The sequence below is a fragment of the Nicotiana sylvestris genome, chromosome 5 (genome assembly GCF_000393655.2).
Source record: "Nicotiana sylvestris chromosome 5, ASM39365v2, whole genome shotgun sequence".
NCBI lineage: Eukaryota > Viridiplantae > Streptophyta > Magnoliopsida > Solanales > Solanaceae > Nicotiana > Nicotiana sylvestris.
The window spans coordinates 42,894,076-42,914,452 of NC_091061.1; the positions used below are offsets into that span (position 1 = coordinate 42,894,076).

General features: G+C 40.6%; 1 protein-coding gene across 1 annotated transcript; it reads right to left on the bottom strand.

Moving 5' to 3' along the window:
- Positions 1-11,502: 11,502 nt before the first annotated feature.
- Positions 11,503-14,293, bottom strand: LOC138868562 (uncharacterized). The gene is made up of 4 exons (XM_070146119.1): positions 13,820-14,293; positions 12,241-13,149; positions 11,886-12,129; positions 11,503-11,786 (listed from the first exon to the last, which is right to left on the bottom strand). Exons 1-4 carry the CDS (start codon positions 14,291-14,293, stop codon positions 11,503-11,505), a joined length of 1,911 nt encoding a protein of 636 aa, XP_070002220.1.
- Between the last annotated feature and the right edge of the window lie 6,084 nt (positions 14,294-20,377).

The window sequence follows — 20,377 nt, forward strand, 5'->3', positions numbered from 1 at the left end:
ATAGGAGCAGTACTTGTTTCTGAAACAGGGCATCATTACCCTATTACAGCACACCTTTGTTCTACTGTACTAACAACATGGCGGAATACGAGGCATGCATTTTAGGTTTGAGGATGGCTGTGGACATGGGTGTCTAGGAAGTCTTGGTCTTGGGTGACTCGGACCTTCTGGTACACCAGATTCAGGGAGAATGGGAAACACGAGATTTAAAACTCATACTGTACCGGTAATGCTTGCATGATCTTTGTCAACGGTTTCAACCAATAGAGTTCAGGCATATTCCGAGGATCCACAATGTGGTCGCCGATGATTTGGCTACTCTGGCATCAATGTTACATCATCCAGATAAGGCTTATGTAGACCCGTTGCATATTCAGGTCCGTGATCAGCATGCTTATTGTAACATGGTGGAGGAAGAGCTCGATGGGGAGCCTTGGTTTCACGACATCAAGGAATAGATCCGAAGGGGAGTATATCCGGTACAAGCCACAGGTGATCAAAAGAGAACAATTCATTGCTTGGAAAGTGGATTTTTCTTCAGTGGAGGAGTTTTGTACAAAAGAACTCCAAATCTCGGGTTACTAAGATGTGTAGATGCCAGACATGCCGCGGCTATCATGACCGAAGTACATTCTGGAGTCTGTGGATCGCACATGAGTGGGTATGTGTTGGCAAAGAAGATTCTCCGGGCGGGTTATTATTGGCTCACTATGGAGCGAGATTGTATTAGTTTCGTGCGTAAATGTCACCAGTGCCAAGTGCATGGAGATTTGATTCATTCTCCACTATCTAAATTACATACAATGTCTGCACCATGGCCTTTTGTTGCTTAGGGAATGGATGTCATTGGACCAATCGAGCCAGCAGCGTCCAACGGGCACAGGTTTATTCTGGTGGCCATCGATTATTTCACCAAGTGGGTAGAGGCTAAAACATTCAAGTCTGTAACCAAGAAGGCGGTGGTTGATTTTGTGCATTCAAATATCATTTGCCGGTTTAGGATACCGAAGGTGGTCATTACAGACAATGGGGCTAATCTGAATAGTCATTTGATGAAAGAGGTATGTCAGCAGTTCAAGATTACACATCGCAATTCTACCCCATACCGCCCTAAGGCAAATGGAGCAGTTGAGGTGACCAACAAGAACATAAAGAAAATACTTCAAAAAATGGTGGAAGGTTCTAGGTAGTGGCATGAAAAGCTGTCGTTTGCATTGCTGGGTTACCGCACTACTGTCCGTACTTCAGTAGGGGAGACTCCTTATTTGTTGGTGTATGGCACTGAAGCAGTAACACCCGTAGAGGTGGAATTTCCATCCCTTCGAATTGTCGCGGAGGCTGAGATCGATGATGAGGAGTGGGTCAAAACCCGCTTGGAATAATTGAGTTTAATCGATGAGAAGAGACTGGCAGCAGTGTGTCATGGCCAGTTGTATCAACAGAGAAAGGCTAGAGCATACAACAAGAACATGCGCCCACAGAAGTTTGAAGTTGGGCAGTTAGTATTGAAACGCATTCTTCCTCATCAGGTTGAAGCAAAAGGAAAATTCGCCCCAAATTGGCAAGGGTCGTTCGTTGTGACTAGAGTGTTGTCCAATGGTGCATTGTATTTGACAGATGTAGAAGGCAAATGTATAGAAATGGCTATCAATCCTGATGCAGTCAAGAGATACTATGTATCATTTCTTTCTTTGATTGTACTTGTTTGTATTTGGCACATTTCGAATATTGAGATGACGAAGGCATTTTGTTCTGCTATCCAAACACTTTATCCCTTGTCACCCCTTTTGAGCCTTATTTGTTTTCTTTCATACCCCTCTTTCGGAATCAGTAACAAATATCAGGACCACAAGCTTAAAAGATATGTAAAGGAAGAAGAGAAAAATAGAAAGAAAAGAAAAAAGAAAGAAAGAATGAAAAGAGAGAGAACGAATGAAAATAGAAAGAAAAGAAAGAAAAAAAAAGAGAAAAAAAAGAAAAAGAAACAACAAATAGAGAAAACAAAGCAAAAAAGAGAAAGAAAGAAAGAGAAAAGAGAAAATCACAACAACAAAGTAATTTCTATGTCATGAACTACGTTTGACCTGATTCCTTTTAAGGATACGTAGGTAGCGTCACGGTTCGGTCCCATCAAAATAAAAATCCAAAAGTTCCCAAACAAGAAACTAGGGCAGAAGTTGTGGTCGTTATCAGAAATCTGATTCCGAAAGTTGTAATTTTGAACCCATTCGAATTGTTTTGGGATTTTCATATCCTTTCTTTCTAAGCCCATCCAAAAGCCATATTACGGTCCAAAGAAAGACCTTCCGATCAGTCCTCGAGAAATGCCAAGTCGAGTAGGTGATTCATATCATGGGGCAACACTCTGGTCTGAATAGGGAAAAGAAACCAAAAATGAGAGAGTCTTATTGGTGAAAACCCCCACGGGCACCGTAAGGCGACGGGAGTAGAGAGAAATAAAAATGAGAGAGTCTTATTGGTGAAAACCTTTCAAGGCACCGCAGGATGAACAAGGTCGGGATTTGAGGTAAAGAAATCAGGTTATGGAAATTCTGGGGCAACAAAGTATGGCAACTGAAAGTTAATTGGTTGGACAGATTGGGCCGATTAATCCAAATTGCATGTCATAATCATTGGTGTCAGTTGTTCCACTCAGATAAGTCTCTTTTCTTTTTCTCTTCAGATAGTCTTCCAGTTTTGGACTTCCTTATCCTTAACTCTAAAAGTCATTGCATTTCATTTTTTTGGGTTTATTTCTCTAAGATGTTCTTAATGTCAGTTATGTTTAAGTAAATAAGAAGGAATTTCAAATTTCACTACCAGCTTCAAGATTGCAAAGCACAGTGCGACCAGAGCATACCAAAGATAGCATAATGAAAAAGGGGATAAAATACCAGCAAAAGTTCCATTGGCAAAATGATTTGGTAATTTCATGGGAGATGCAGAGGTTCAGTTAAAGGGGCCAGAGGTGTGAAGCAACGGTTCGGGTATAGAACACTCGGGTCATCCAAAGTCATGGGGTTTTGAAAGTCAGTCGGAAAGTCAAGTGGTTCAAGGCCAGTTCGGGGAAGCCAGTCAAAACAAAACAATGCATCGGAGAGACCTTCAGCAAAGAATGCCATCAACCAACCACCATATTTAAAACTGACAAGATTTTTCTTTGATTAAACAGGGGAAGAAATTTCGGTTGTTTCGGAGAAACCCTCCGTGGAGAAAGGCAGTCAGCAAACAGGTTTGATTTTTGATTTTCAGGACCCTCCTGAAAAATGGGACCTAGTTTAAAGTTCAGAAATAGCATAATATAGCATAAATGTACCCCAAAAGGAATACAAGTTAGCTTATGAGTTTGCATGTTTGTGATAGGATTCAATTAGGAGTTTCCAGGACCCCCTGAATAATGGGATTTAGTTTTAAGATTTCCATTAGATCACAAGATGTATCGTAAGCTCTGCCGTAGGGTAATATAATTCAGTCGTAAAAGCGTTTTTTTAGGACAAGATTTGATTTTGAGTTTCAGGACCCTCCCGGATAATGGGATATAGCTTTAAGACCCTCTTAGATAACAAGATTTAGCGGAAGTCACACCTTTAGAAGATATAACTTAGATTTAAAATTGTCGTTTAGGTAAGAATTGTTAGGATCCCCTGGATAGTGGGACCTAGCTTTCGAATTCTCAGTAATATTTGGTAATATGATTTAGTTTAACACTCACATCTGTGCCCAACCTCCAAATTGGGGCAGAAAATTTTCTTTGTCTATCTATTTCATTGAAGTCAGGAGCCCTCCTGGAGAACAAGGGAGTACAAGTTAAGTTTAGCCTTCAAGTCCTCTGTTTCGTCTATTTTGAAATCAGGAGCCTGCCTGGAGAGCAGGGAATGCATTCAAGTTTAGCAATCAGGAGCCCTCCTGGAGAGCAGGGAACACGTTTATAGTAGAAGTCAGGAGCCCGCCTGGAGAACAAGGGAATACAAGTTAAGTTTAGCCTTCAAGTCCTCTGTTTCGTCTATTTTGAAATCAGGAGCCCGCCTGTAGAGCAGGGAATGCATTCAAGTTTAGCAATCAGGAGTCCGCCTGGAGAGCAGGGAACACGTTTCAAGTAGAAGTTAGGAGCCCGCCTGGAGAACAAGGGAGTACAATTTAAGTTTAGCTTTCAAGTCCTCTGTTTCGTCTATTTTGAAATTAGGAGCCCGCCTGGAGAGCAGGGAATACATTCAAATTTAGCAATCAGGAGCCCGCCTGGAGAGCAGGGAACACCTTTCAAGTTGAAGTCAGGAGCCCGCCTGGAGAACAAGGGAGTATAATTTAAGTTTAACCTTCAAATCCTCTGTTTTGTCTATTTTGAAATCAGGAGCCCACCTGGAGATGTATCAATCAGAAGCCCGCCTGGAGAGCAGGAAATACATTCAAGTTCAGTAATCAGGAGCCCGCCTGGAGAGCAGGGAATATGTTTCAAGTTATAGTCAGGAGCCCGCCTGGAGAGCATGGGAATACATTCAAGTTTAGAAATTAGGAGCCCGCCTGGAGAGCAGGGAATACGTTACAAGTTGAAGTCAGGAGCCCGCCTGGAGAGCAAGGAATACATTCAAGTTTAACAATCAGGAGCCCGCCTGGAGAGCAGGGAATACGTTTCAAGTTGAAGTCAGGAGCCCGCCTGGACAGCAGAGAATATGTTTCAAATTAAAATCAGGAGCCCGCCTGGAGAGCAGGGAATACATTTCAAGTTAGAAGTCAGGAGCCCGCCTGGAGAGCAGGGAGTACATTTCAAGTCAGCAGTCAGGAGCTCGCCTGGAGAGCAGGGAATACATTTCAAGTTAGCAGTCAGGAGCCTGCCTGGAGAGCAGGGAATACATTCAAGTTCAGCAGTCAAGTGTCCAATTGGAGAAAGGAAAAACATCATCAAAGTGTAGTTGGCAGTCAGGCATCTACCTGGAGAAGCGGAAAACATCTCAGATTACAATTCAAAGCGGCAACAAGGGGATTCCACCAGGAGAGTACAAGTCAACACGACAATAAGAACCACAGGAGCAAGTCTGAAGTTACATATAGGATTTTGTAGTGTATAGATCATATCATAGTCTAGTTACTTTTTATTTTATCATGGTGTAATAAGGGGATGCAGTAAGAAGTAGCATCAGCAACAGCAACAGTGAAATCACAGCTTCATGGTAGTCCCAGCTACCAAAACGTGCCGAACTACACTGACCTGATTCTTTTTTAGCCAAGGATATGTAGGCAACCTCAGAAGCAGGGTGCGGTCAGATCTTTCAAAAATGCTTCATACGGAGTATTCAAACGGGCAAAAATCGCTCGTATTCGCTCACTTATCTTTGCACGAAAACTCTTCGTGTTTCCGGACAAAGAGGGGCAGCTGTGAGCACGTGATATTTTCCCTATATATCAATTACTCCCATAACTTCAAAACAAAATAATTTCTTTCAGTGTTTGTAATTTTGTGGATTTTTTGGCATTTTCTGTTAATTGTTTGCATTTTTGTTTGTGCATTTTAATTAGTGAAAAATACAAAAAATGTGTTGCATGTGCATTTACGAGTTAATTTTCATTTTAAGAACTATTTAGTAATTAAATTGTTTTACAAAAAGGGAAAATCACAAAAATAGTTTAATTTGCACCTTTGGATTTTTTTACTTTGATTTTGAGTAGTTTTTCTTTTAGTTTGTTTTTAATTAAATGTGATAATTTTATTAGTATTTTTCTGGTTAATTGGATTTAATTTAGGTTTTAATTTTAATTATGAAAAAGAAGAAGAAAAAGAAAAGAATTTTGAAGAAAATGAATTAATGAGAAAAGGAAAGAATTGAGAGGAGCTGATTTTGGGCCACTTATATTAATTCTTTCCAGGACCAATGTGAAACCCGTCCAAACCACCCGAAACCCGGCCCAAACCCGCGCCCCAACCCGGTCTGGTCCCCCCTTCACCAGAAACGACGTCGTTTTGCTATCCTTGATCTCGACCGTCGAGGTTAGTTGATCTGACGGTCCAGAACCAACCTCATCGTGATATATAAATGTCTGAATCCTTTCCCCCTAGCCCTCTCATCTCCGTCACCAGACCTCATCGCCTTCGCCGGAACCGCCTGCCGGAAATCGTCTACGCCGGTGGCGGTACTCCAATCGACCCAAAATTAATGCCATAGACTCCCCTCCGTCTCCTCTTCCCAAATCTCCAAAACCCCTCCCTCGAATCCCTACAGAACTCTTCGAATCTTGAATCGAAGAGGAAGACCAAAACTCCAACTCACCCGAATGACCCGAAATTAACACCACATAGCCACCACGACCCCTTCATGCCAAATCCTCACTTTGTTTCCCTCGAATCTTGCCGGAGCTTCTTGAATCCTAAATCTGAGTTTGAGCCCTGAAAGTTCAAAAATCATTTTCTATCGGACCTGGTACATGAATGGTCATAGGGCACTGTTCTTCGAGTTTTGAAGTTTGGAATCAAACGATCGACATTAGTTTTGTTAGGTCCTTTGTCTTCGATAGATTTCGATTCTGAATCGGTAAGCTCCTTTCTCCTCTTGTCTTCTCTTTCTTTTACTGTCTTATTCTCTTTCTCCTTTCCCTTTTCTTTAGCTTAGTTTTCTTATACTAATCTGGCTGAAACTCGATTAATCTTTCGAGTTTAAATTGGTCTTCTGTTCACTATTTTTCTCTTCTTCGTGAAAGCCTATTTTCTGATTTCTTTAGTCTGTTGTGTTAATAGCATGGCTAATTCTCCGATCTTTCCTTTCTGTTTAGTCACCCAAGTTAGTTTAAATTAGGTTATTTTAATGTAGTTAATTCCCTGCCTAGCCGTGTTAATTGATCAGTAATTTCGTCGGTTTGCTTTGAAATCATTTCATGTTATCATGGCTTGCAGATTTTCTCTTCAAATAGATAAGTGTTCGTTTGGGATTTGGGCTGTCTCTAGTCCATTTGGCAAAGAGCAGCCCATCCAAATTAGTTTGGATTATTGGGTCAGTTCTGACCCATTTTTGGGTCTGGTTTTCAGAGGTAATAACAGGGTCATTAAGGGGTAATTTGGGTAGTCTAGGCTTAGGAATCTTGTATAACTGAACTAGGAAGCTTCCTAGAAGCTGGGGTGAGGGCTATTTTGAAATTCTGAGGTTTACACTAGGGGCTTCTAAGCTAAAATGAAAACTTCAAAAGGATTTAGGTGCAAAACTTAGCTTATTTCCGCAGCCCTAGTAGCTTGCCTATAAAGGCATTGTTACTTAGAGCTCAAGACAGATTTTGAAGGCTGGAAATCTAAAAATACAGAAGCTGCAAAAATTACTTTGATAGACTTCAAGAGCAAAAAATCCAAAAAAAATAGCAAAACGGCTGAAAAATAGTTAGTAAAACACTATTCCATTGAGAAAATTTGGTAATCTTTGAGGCTCCTACTTCTGAAATCATCTCAGGATAATCAAGGGTTAAAATGACTTGAGTTTTGGTTGATTTTCAAGAGATTTGTTTCAAGTTTTGGTTGCTTTTGATTTATGGGTATTGTTTGAGATTTCTTGGGGTTCAAACTTGTTTCAAAGCTGTTTTCCCTCGGTTATTTCTGGGTTAATTCATTTGCTACTGCTTTGTTTTGCTGCTGTTGACTATCCTTCTCCTATTCTGTTGCAAATTCCAGGTATAAATTTTGAAACCCTCATGATGTAAACTCCAGTTTGAAGATGGAATGAAGGCAGTCTTTAAAATCTTAGCAGTAGCTCTCTTTGTGCTAAAGCTATTTTTCTTTCACGATATTTATGTCTTGTTCATTTGACACATGATGTAATTTGTGTGTTTTTCTGTTGGAGTAGCCAAATTCTCAAGTTGTAATTAATTATGGACTGTTAAAATCTTGATGTATTTGGACCTTATTTTGTTGTTTTAGCTTTAATAGGTTAAACTTTCCTTGTAATCCCTTTTAGTTAAGTGTAGGGTATTTTGAAATTGGCAGGTTCTACTGCTGTCTGTAGATGCAAGTTTGATATTGCCTTTAGTAGTTTTAAGTATGCTATAATAATTGGACTCTTGTCACTCATGAAGCATGAAAATCATGAAAGGTTAATCGTATAATAGTATTGATCTTTTAAAGTGTTTTAAAGGTTCTGTTATCATGTTTTCAATGTTAGTTTAAGTTTAAAATTTAGAGTATCATGTGAGTGTGTTTAAGCTTAGAAGGTGGTTTCGAATTGGCTGTTGTTTTACTGATAATTGTTGTTTCAGCCGTTAGTTATGAGTAAATGGGATTCTTCAGTAGTTTGAGAACATTTTTTTCCCCGATTCTTTGAGTTTTTAATTCATCACAATGCTTGAAACTAGTTTGAGGCTTAAAGATTTAAGATTGCATATAGTTTAATGGTAAAAAATGAAGCTATGCTTTTGATGTTCAAACCAATGGTGAACTTTCTTTTTCTATGCGAAAAGTTGATGCCTTCAGGGACTCGATCTTGAGTCCCTCCTTTCAGCTACAATGTCTTCAAATTGGGGCCTGCCTTGGTTTCAACAATAGGTCCTGCATCTGGGCTCAAGTTTCACCCCAATAAATATTGATGTCCTCATTCATTTGACATTTGCATGGCATATTGTCTGTTTCAGGCATCATGGGGATTCGATGTTGAGGTTATGCATTGGGTGGCTGTAGAGCCAGCGGAATTTGGGCTCGTCCTTGGGCCCAAAACTGGACAGTCCCTTTCGAATGGGGTTTAAATTATTCTCTTTTCTATTGGGCCGTCTGCGCGATTGGCGATGGGTCAATCCCTTTGCTCAATTGTTTCTCTACTCACATAAGTCCTCAATTAGTTTTGAAATAAATATTTCTTTGCCTTTTTTTAGTGTTAATTAATTAGACTATTAAATAATTGGGAGGTGAGCTATACTAGATAAGACAAGTAGTTTATGGCCCTCCGAATTTTAGCTTGAATATCCTTTAAAAATGGAATTGAGGTGCGCCGCGCCAAATCAAATCTTAAATGTGTGGCCCTCATTTAATTGTTTTCTTTTAAAATTCTTAGAACTCGAGGCATGTCATTTAGCAAATTTCCATGGCCCTCGCAAAGTTAACAGCTCGTAATTGCTTAGGCGTGTTAGTTTCATAATATTACATTTCTAAATTCGGGTGCGTATTTATGTGACCCAAATCCAAATCTCAACGATGTTAAAATATGTCAAAATCACGGGTGCATTATTGTGACATGGTTCGAGACGTGTTCTAATAACGTTGCAATTTTCTTTAAAAATGAATAAAAGTGGTGAAGTTAAAATTGAACCATAGGCTAAAACATGTATTAAAATCAGATAATTAAGCCGAATATAACAATTGAGTGACCGTGCTAGAACCACGGAACTCGGGAATGCCTAACACCTTCTCCCGGGTTAACAGAATTCCTTACTCAGATTTCTGGTTCGTAGACTATTGAACAGACTCAACCCTTTCCTCGATTCGGGATTCAACCGGTGACTTGGGACACCATAAATTATCCCAAGTGGCAACTCTGATTTTAAATAAAATAATCCCATTTCGATTGTCACTTTAAGTTGGAAAAAAACTCTCTTTATATACCCTTCCCGGGGGTGTAGGTAAAAAAGGAGGTGTGACAGTCGGTACAATAGAAACAAAGCTGAGCCGTAATAGGGTAGTGATGCCCTGTTTCAGAAATAATCACGGCCCCTATCCCGATACCTTTCATATTAGCGGATTTATCAAAGAAAAGTTTCCAACCTGATTCTCAACTTGCTCCACCTCATCAATATGCATCACCTCTTCATCGGGAAAATAAGTTCTCAATGGTTCATATTCTTCATCAACCGGGTTCTCGACCAAATGATCAGCCAATGCTTGGGCTTTCATCGTGGTCTGAGTTACATAGATGATGCCAAACTCTGTGAGCAAAATCTGCCACTTTGCGAGCCTTCCTGTGGGCATGGGCTTCTGAAAGATATACTTTAGAGGATCCAGGTAAGAAATGAGGTAAGTAGTGTAGGATGACAAGTAATGCTTCAACTTCTGTGTTACCCAAGTTAGGGCGCAACATGTCCTTTCAAGGCGAGTGTACTTGACCTCATAAGATGTGAACTTCTTGCTGAGATAATAGATGGCTTGCTCTTTCCTGCCAGTGATGTCATGCTGACCTAACACACAACCAAATGAATTATCCAGGACTGTCAAAAAAAGAATCAAAGGTCTCTAAGGTTCCGGCGGGACCAACAAAGGTGGGTTCGATAAATACTCTTTGATCTTGTTCCTTGGAGGTGACAATACTTAGATAGCTTTGATCTTTTATGGGTCCAACTCAATGCCTCGATGACTAACTATGAATCCCAACAGTTTTCTAGATGGAACACCAAACACACACTTGGCAGGGTTAAGCTTAAGATTGTACCTACGGAGCCTTTGGAAAAACTTCCTCAAATCTCTGACATGGTCGGCCTGTCGCTTTGACTTTACGATTACATTATCCATATTAACCTCAATATCCTGGTGTATCATGTCATGGAACACAATAGTCATTGCCTTCATGTAAGTTTCCCCAACGGTTTTCAGACCAAATGGCATTACCCTGTAGTAATAAGTCCCCCATGGTGTGATGAATACTGTCTTTTTTGTGTCCTCCTCGTCCATCAAGATCTGGTGGTATCCTGTATAGCAATCCACAAAATAACCAATCTCATGCTTGGCACAGTTGTCAATCAAGATGTGGATATTTGGCAATGGAAAATTATCCTTTAGGCTTGCTTTGTTTAGATCGCGGTAATCAACGCACACCCTAGTCTTACTATCCTTCTTTGGCACTAGCACAACATTAGCTAACCAAGTGGGGTATTGCGTGACTCGAATGACTTTTGCATTCAACCGCTTTGTGATTTCCTCCTTGATTTTCATACTCATATCAGTTTTGAACTTTCTCAACTTCTGCTTAACGGGAGGGAATATCGGGTTAGTGGGCAATTTGTGAACCACCAAGTCAGTGTTTAGACCCGGCATGTCATCATATGACTATGCAAAAATATCTTTATATTCAAAAAATGCTTTGATTATTTTCTCCCTGATTTGTGGTTCCAAGTGTACACTTATCTTGGTTTCCCTGATATTATCCGGATCCCCTAAATTGATTGCTTCAGTTTCATTCAAACCAGGCTTGGGTTTCTCTTCAAAGTGACTTAGCTCTTTACTAATTTCCTCAAATGCTTCCTCCTCATCATATTCTATTTCATCATCACACTCTATTTCCTGGATTATTATTTTAGAGTTAGGTTGGCTTTTAAGACTTGGTTGAAGATTCCTCATGCATGTCATGTCATTGAAACCAGCATAAAAAGAACTGTACAAAGAAAAAAAAGAAAAATAAGAACTATCAGGAAAGATGGAAAAAAGAAATTGCATTTCATTGAAAATAAAAGATAACATGGTTTGTACATCAAACAAGCGAAAAATAAAAAATCTGGGTCACAATCCTGGAATAACCCAGATAGAAAGGAAAACAAAACAAGCTACCAAAACTCCTTTCAAGTAGGGAGAGGAGTAGCCTTCCAATTGTTATACTTTACATTCGGCCCGACGAACTGCACGTCTGCTTTGCTGGACCCCTCTCCGACTTCTACCATGTTCACATCATTAAACAACCTCTGGAACTTTTCAATTAACTCTTTATCAATGTCAATCACAGAACTCAGAACTGTTGTCACTGATCGTTTCCTGGCACCGGGCTTGACAAAGGACCTGGAGAGACACAGGATAGGCTTCGAAAGTGCCCACGCCTTCTGTTTCAACCTTTTAGCCCTTTTCAAATCTGCCGTTATGGGTTTGAATCCAAGACCGATTGTACCCAAATTTTCAGGGAGGGACACTAGTTGTACGATACCCTATAAAGATGCACCCAGACCTTTACCTGGCAGAAAGCCATTTCTCAGCATTTTAGTGGCCACCATGACGGATGCAGAGGCTATCTTTGGAGTTGGAATACATTTCCCTTCTAGAACCTTCTCGATTGACACTGTTTTGAAAACTTGATAGACCCAAGGCCCTTTGTCATCCTCGGCCTCAATAAATGGGACAAAGGCACCACTATGAGCACACAAATTCTCCTCACCATGTACGATGATCTCCTGTCTATCCCACTCGAACTTGACCATCTGATGCAAAGTGGAGGGAACTGCTTTGGAGGCATGTATCCAAGGCTAACCTAACGGCAAATTGTAAGAGGCGGCTACATCCAATACCTAGAAATCCATGGTGAATTTCACCAGTCCTATTGTCAATTCAATCACTATATCACCAACCGAGTCTTTTCCTCCACCGTCAAAACCTCGGACGCATATGTTGTTCTTGTGAATCCTCTCATCATCAACCTTTAATTTGTTCAAAGTAAAGAGAGGGCAGATGTTTGCACTGGAACCATTGTCAATTAACACCCTAGTGACCATAAAATTCTCACATTTTACCGTAAGATAGAGAGCTTTGTTGTGTTCAGTTCCTTCCACAGGCAACTCGTCATCAGAGAAGGTGATCCTGTTCACCTCAAATATCTTGTTGGCAATTTTCTCCAAGTGGTTTACTGTGATTTTGTTGGGGACATGAGCTTCGTTCAGAATTTTCATCAGGGCCCGACGATGCCCGTTTGAATGGATCAACAATGATAGCAAGGAAATCTGAGCGGGCGTCTTTCTCAGCTGTTCCACGATAGAATAATCTTGTACCTTCGTTTTTCTCAAAAACTCCCCCGCTTCTTCTTCAGTGACTGCTTTTGTTACTACAACTGGGTTATCTCTGGATGTTTTAGCTTTCCTTAACTCTTCTAGGGCAAAGCATCTCCCCAAACTAGTTAAACCCTGGGTCTCATTGACTTCTTCTTTCACTTCCTTTCCCTTATAGGTCACTATCACTGGTTCATAGTTCCATGGGATAACCTTGGTGTTGATTACCGACAACTGGGTTACAGGCTTGATGATGACAGGGTCTGTACCGACACCCTCTACAATTATGATAGGCTTATTTGCCAACCCTGGCACGACCACTTTTGACTTTTCTTTCTTTGCTACAACATCACTTGGGGATCTTTTCTCAACTACCATATATGGCTCACCGTTTGTCATGCTCAACTTGTTCACTGATGCTTCAACCGTTGGTTTTTTGACTGGCTTGACCTCACTAGACTGAATCATCATAACGGTTTGTGAACGATTTTTAGGTTACCCCTCCTTGTGTACTATCTTGATCATGTTTGTTTCCTCATGGGTTGGCAATGGGTTCTGATTGATGTTGGGTGCCTCCGGAGTTTGGACTTCAATCTGGTTTGTGTCGATGAGCTCCTGAATGGCATTTTTCTAGTGCCAACACTTCTCCATATCATGCCCCGGAGTACCAGAACAATATGCACAGCTCAAGGAGTAATCAAGATTCTTTGGAGGAGAGTTTGGCAATTTCGACTCAATTGGCCTTAGCATATCCAACTGCCTCAATATTTGGAATAAACTGGTATAGACTCCCCCAACGGGGTGAAAGTTTTCTTCCGATGCAACCTCTCATTTTTGAATGCTGGATTGGGCCAGAAACCTGGGCCAGTAGGGTTTTGATAGTCTCATGGGGGTGGGTAAGCATTTTGTGGAGCTGAGTAGGTGTTTTGTGGGGCTGGGGCACACCATTGTTAGTAGGAAGGAGGTTGAGTATATGACTGGGCATGGTGGATAGAAATCTGAGGGTCTGATGACGGGAAGTAATGTTGGGTGGATTATATGGGGTTTGGGTGTAGGTTCGATGATGGGGTCGAGGTTGGGTATAATGGTGTGACGAGCCCCTCGATCCAAACCATGATCCTAAATCAACTGTTGCCACATCTTCTTTCTTCTTCTTTCCGATCACTCCTCTAGTACCATTCTGAATGGCTTGGGTAGTTGCTTTGATGGACGAGTAGCTCATGATTTTTCTTGATTTAAGCCCTTCTTCCACCATGCTACCCATCTTCACTACCTCGTTGAAAGACTTGTCTATGACCGATATCAAATGGCCAAAGTAAGTAGGCTCCAGAGCCTGCAGAAAGTACACCATTTTGTTTTCCTCTATCGAGGGGTTAACTCTTGCCGCTTGTTCTCTGCAACGAAAACCATATTCCCTGAAACTTTCACTAGGCTTCTTCTCAATCTTAGTCAAAGACAAATGATCTGGAACAATCTCGATGTTGTATTGGAAATGACGAGTATATGCTTGGGACAAATCGTCCCAGGTATACCATCTACTGTGATTCTGATGAGTGTACCACTCCAATGCCGCGCCACTCAGACTCTGGCTAAAGTATGCCATCAACAGCTCATCTTTCCCACCAGCTCCTTTATTTTATTGCAGAGTCCCCTCAAGTGGGCCATCGGGTCTCTATGACCGTCATATAGATCAAATTTAGGCATCTTGAATCCCACAGGCAACTAAACATCGGGAAATATACACAAATCTTTGTAGGCTACACTCACCTGGCCTCCCATCCCTGCATGTTTCTGAATGATTGTTCCAGGCTTGTTACCTTCCTGAACATCTCCTCCTACTCTAGGTTTTTAGGTGGTTTCTCAGTCTCAACAAGGAGGTCGAAATGGGGAGTGTAGGAGTAACGATCTGGGGCCTTGAAAGTAGGCTCCGGGGAATAGTATTGGTTATCTTGGGTCTGGAATAAGGGCTCACTAGAGGATCGATGAAGTGTAGTGGGTGGGGGTGCTACAAAAATAGGGGTGGCTGGCGGAGGGGGCTTTGAGATTGGTTTAGCTGGTGGTGCTTGTATGGTTTGGGAAATGGTGCCCTGATAGTTGTGATAATGGGGGAAGCCTGGAGATGAATCAACAGTGGGAGGTTCTTGGTATTGAGCTAGTGGAGGGACAAAAGCCCGGTTGGCGAGGTATGATGGTGGTGGATGCCCTTTCATCCATGCCTTGTACATCTCTGCCATTTGGTGTTTCAACTTATGTAACTCCTCTTTCAGATTAACATCAGACTCTTCTCCCTCCCTCAACGAATCAATAACACTTGCATCCAGTTCTTGGCCAGCCATGATCAACTTGTTTTTGGACCTGGTGTTGTATGGGTGAGTTGTCAGAATGCCAAACAAACTAACCACCTACCTGTACTTGATGACAACAAGCAAATTTGTTAGTGATTAAGGGCTTAACAGATAGGTAACCGCACATTGGGGATGCAATGCACCTAAGTAGTTAACCATTTCTATTATGTATTTGAACGGCCGCTTGCGCCATCCCGGCTTTCACTAATTTTCATTTTGCAATTTCTTTATCTCTTTTTCATTCCTTCTTTTCTTTGCTTGATTCTTGTCTTTATCCTTTTATTGTCTCATTTTTTTCCTCTTTGGTTTTGCCATTATTTCTTTCCCATAGTTTTTCTTGTTTTCTCTCCTCTTTTTCCTTTTCATTTCATGGTTATGATTGAATCCTATGGGGATTGCCTAAGCATAGTTCTGGGAATATGTGCAAAATAAAAGAAAACATTTTTGGGGTTTTTAAATAAAAATACAAAAACATCTTGATTACAACGACTTCCGCTACAGATTTAAACATAAAAACTGACAGACTCGCTAAGTGGACCAACAAACTTCAAAAAAACATAAAAATATAGACTCGAAAATGAACTAACAAACTTTAGAAGAAATTGACAATACAGACTCGAAAATGAACTAACCAAATACAGACTCGAACAAAAAAAGTCAAGAATACATAAGTGCCTCAACTACTGCTTCAGTTGGCCTTGCTGCGGGCCTTTGCACCATATCTTCTTGGAGGCGAAACAAGTCATCCATGATCTGTTGGACAAAAATCATAACTGAAGCGAAGAATATGGACCTGGTCATGTCTTCACATTCGCTACACTTCATCACAATGTAGTCCACATTCTTCTAACCCTTTCCCTGATAATACTCTTCTCTTGTAGCAACCGTCCAATCTGCTGAGATCTGGCCCCTAAAACTTGTTCGGCTGTTTGATTTTGCTCTTCAAGCTGCTGCACGTCTTTTTCTAGCTGTGACATCAGGGCATAGCAGTGCTCGCTTTCTGCTTTGAAGTCTCTCGACTGCTTGGCCATTTCATTCTCAAGGACATTGACCTTTTTCTTTATACTCACCATTCCTTTGTCATACTTCTCCTTCAATTGCCGAACGAAACTGGCCCGTCCCTTCGCATTCTTAGCTAACTTGGATCGGGCATTTGCTAGTTCAACTTCAGTCTTTTGCAAATCATCCTCATAGTCACGTACTTTTTGTGTAAGGCTATAGATAAGCTTTTCATCTTTTCTGCTTCTGCCCGGGTTCTCAACTGCTATTCTCATTTTTGGATCTTGGGCTCGGAGAGCTTCATTTTCTTGGGCCAAACTTCTTCTTTCACCTTCAGCTTCTTGTGCCTGGAGATCATTACTGGATTTCATGTTTCTAAGCTTCTCTTCCGAGGTATGAATCACGGTTTGATAATTTTTCTCCATTTCTCCCCAGGCCAACCTTTCTTGGATTTTATCATCAAAAGCTTGAACATGAGGTCTCTTGGTAGGCCTCTCGGGCTCGAGCTCGGGCTTAGGCTCTGGCTCGTTGTTTACACAAGACCTTTTCTCAAACCATGTAGTGTAATTTGGATCCACTTCCCCCTTTGCAACATTTGGTACCTGGGTGCCATTTTTCAGATACCGACAACCATTCCAAACCTGCTGAACTAAAGTTTCGGGCAATGCAGCTTCTGGATGTAGCTCAATGACCTGGGTGGTTAGATCTTTATCTTCGAGCACCACCTGATATCTTCCTAACTGCCTTAAAACCCTTTGCAGTACATATGGTTGGACACTCCTCAAACCCATCAACCTTAGGTAACCCTTGGTAGCCGTCATATATATGGCTTCTGTCATCGGGAGCCATCGTATAGTCCACTCGACCTGACTTGCTTTGAGAGCTTTCAAGTGGTAGACCCAAGCTTCAAATCATTCTAGCGCATTGTAGTATTTCACCCTTTCCTCATAGCTCTTGATGAAGTTATCCGTGCTCGAACCATAACTCATGAATTTGGGGTGATGGCGGAGATGCTCGATCAATCACATTTGTAGAAGAATATTGCAACCTTCGAAGAATTGAGCCCCGACTTTGCATAATGTCAATTCTCGATAAATGTCTGTCAGCACTAACGGAGCAAGTGTATGATCTTTCTTGGTAGTGAGGATTTGTGCAATTCTGGCCATACGGATGTCCACTGTCCTTTCCGCATTTGGAAAGACCATGATCCCCAAAAACGCCACAATAAAAGTGAACCGACGATGAATTTGCTAGAGGCCCTTATATTTTTTGTTGTTCAAAACCTTTTCATTTGTTTCGAACCCAGCTGAGTGCCCGAACCTGAAGTACAAGAAGTAGAAAGAACAACACCCTTTGCTTACATGGGCCTTCTTCATCTGTTTACTGATATTCAATAAGTCAAAGAACTTGTGCACTGAAGGAGCCCTCAGAAATATGAGTTGTTGTTTCCTAAAGTCCCGGCCAAACTCAATATACCAGACTATTTCCTCCAGAGTAGGGGTGATTTCAAAGTCTGAGAAACAAAAAACATTGTGGATAGGGTCCCAAAAAGTTACCAAAGCCTTGATTAGATCTCCCGTGGTTTCATTTCCAAAATATTTATAAGGGCACCCAACTAATTTTTCACCCAATACTGACCATCTTCATATAGATCATTCCACAACATACACAACAGTAGCTGAGCCTGTTCTATGACCAACTCTGATAGGTCTTGGACAGTGTTCATCTGTATCTGTGGGAGATTAAGGTTAGGTTTGACTCTAGTGGACCTTTTTGTAAAATAGGTCTTTCAATTTCTAAAAGAAAAATCAACAGACCGTGACTCCCTCCCCTCTATGCTAATTTTAGCAAAAGTGGTCATTTTTGCAAACGTGGCCCCTTCACTATTCCAAATAAATTTTGAGGCCGGGGAGAATTACTTTATGGAAAATAACACTTTACTGACAGACTTTTCTATTCTTTACGAAAATAGCCCTTCGACAACTGAAGATACTCTGAGGTTATCCCGGCAAAAACGACTTATGACATAACCGAAGCTGGATCGGCTTATTCAGCTTATTCTTTTGACCAAAACCCTAAACTACATTTATCTGACCATTTACTCCCTTTTTTCCTTTTCTCGAAAAATAAGGCCGAACCCTATGTAGGTTGCCTACGTATCCTACATCCGGTGAGAATCAGACCTGTGTAGTTCGGTTAGTTTTGACACATTTTGAAAAGGACACAATATTTATTTTGAAAAGACTCTTTTTCTTTTGAACATTTTTTGCAGAGTTTCAGGATATTTCCAAATATCGGGGATTTTCAGAACTAGGCTTTATTTCTTCCTACATCACTCTTGGTTTTTTCCTTGATTTATTTTTTCCTATCCAGTCAGCATGTAGGCCGAAACAAATAAATGTTCACATAGCACATAGGATGCATCAGGATGGTCTGTTATTTTGGGTACACCTATCCTAGATGGACTCAACCCCTGTGTTGAGTCCCCTAAGTCAAATGCACATGATACAAACAAACGTTCCTACTAGGGATCCGGCTTGAGGCTGTGTTTTTCTAGGTTTAAATCCTGGGGTTGTATTCTAGACCTGGCTTACCCGAGCGAACAACTCGATCCGAAGAGGGGGCAACGTACCGGGAGCACTGAAGTCTACCTGGCCTTGTTAGTGGCCCAGCCTCGTTCTATTTGATATAACTTCTACGGAAAAAGTGGGTCACGCAAACGTGTGCACCATTTTCAGAAGACTCAAAGGGGTGGCGTAAGAAGACAATTATATACAATTCAAATAATATAACAATGGTAAATAAACAACAATTAGCACAAAGGTTCACAAAATACAGTAATATGAACAATAAATAAACCCAAGTAAAAAAATCATAAAAACAAGCTCGAATTCTGAACACTGAACCAGAGATTCTGGGTTCGTTTCCCCAGCAGAGTCGTCAGAGCTGTCACACCTCCTTTTTACTACCCCCAAAAGGGGTATAAGGGAGTTTTTTCCGATTTAAGTGACAATCAAAATGAGATTATTTATTTAAAATTCAGAGTCTCCACTTGGGATAATTTATTGTGTCACAAGTCACTGGTTTAAAATTCCGAATCGAGGAAGTTTTGACTCTTATTTATGGTCTGCGAACACAGAAATCCGGGAAAGGAATTCTGTTAACACGGGAGAAAGTGTTAGGCATTCCCGAGTTCCGTGGTTCTAGCACGATCGCTTTCATCATACTTGGCTTATTAAATTGCCTAATTACTCATTTTAGAACCTATGTACATTTGCTTCTTTTAATTAAGAAATTAACTTGAAACAAGTCACGTGCATATGTACCCATTTGTTTGGCGCGTCAAAAATCATGTCACGCGAACGTGTACACAATTAATAACGCTTTATTAATATTAAGAAAGTTTAGTCGAAGTTGCGCGAATGCATACCCTGATTTTGTTTTTAGAGTCGTAATTATGTCACACAAACGTGTACGTAATCCTGATGGTATATTAAATGGGCCTAAAACAACTACGAACATTTGTCATTTTCTATCTAGGTTATGAAATTAATATGAGGGCCATTAATGATTAAATTGTGGATGGCACACCTCGGATTATATGAACTAAATTTAATTTAGCGGCCTATTAAAACAATTTTATTATTAAGAAAGTTTGATCGAAGTTGCGAGAACGCATACTCCAAATTGGTTCTTAGAATCGTAATTATGTTACGCGAACATATACACAATCACGATGGTAGATTTAATGCGCGCCTAAAGCAATCTACGAATATTCATCCTTTAAAACTACTCGTGTCACGCGAATGTGTACACGATTAATAGCATTTTATTATTATTAAGACCGTTTCGTCCAAAGTTGCACGGATGCATACTTCGGTCTTAATTTTGGAACCCGCAATTAAAATCTAATTAATAACTCTTCATCAATGCATGGAAGTGTCAGAACTAGCACTAGTTTCAAGCATCTTGCTACAAACAACTTCATTAATTCTCTTGATATTGGAAAGCGACAATTGTGATCTCGATATACTCTGTTACTTGAAGGAATAGCGGGAAACTGGCAATGAAAAACTGGGCAGCAAAAATTAGCTTCAAGAATACTACATTTAGCAGAGGAATGACAATTCATAAGTGATATTACATGGATTGAAGCTACTAGAATCATGGACTATGATATCCAGCATATACACTTCGTTCAAGTCCTAGATCAAACATCTGGTTTGCATACAAATTGGTGTGAACAAAGAATTTAGCCTTAGCATTTTACACTTAGGAAGCTTCCCTGAATTTCCGGTAAATGCAGTCATATTCGCCCAAAAGGGAACTTACCGAATTATTAA

Excerpts from the sequence above, each read along its gene's own strand:
- LOC138868562 (XM_070146119.1), bottom strand. The coding sequence starts at position 14,293 with ATGGCATACTTTAGCCAGAGTCTGAGTGGCGCGGCATTGGAGTGGTAC. Across the intron at positions 12,130-12,240 it reads TTGAATTGACAATAGGACTG|ATGGTCAAGTTCGAGTGGGA; the intron begins GTGAAATTCACC and ends ACTTTGCATCAG. Across the intron at positions 11,787-11,885 it reads GAGAAATGGCTTTCTGCCAG|ATTTGAAAAGGGCTAAAAGG; the intron begins GTAAAGGTCTGG and ends CCATAACGGCAG.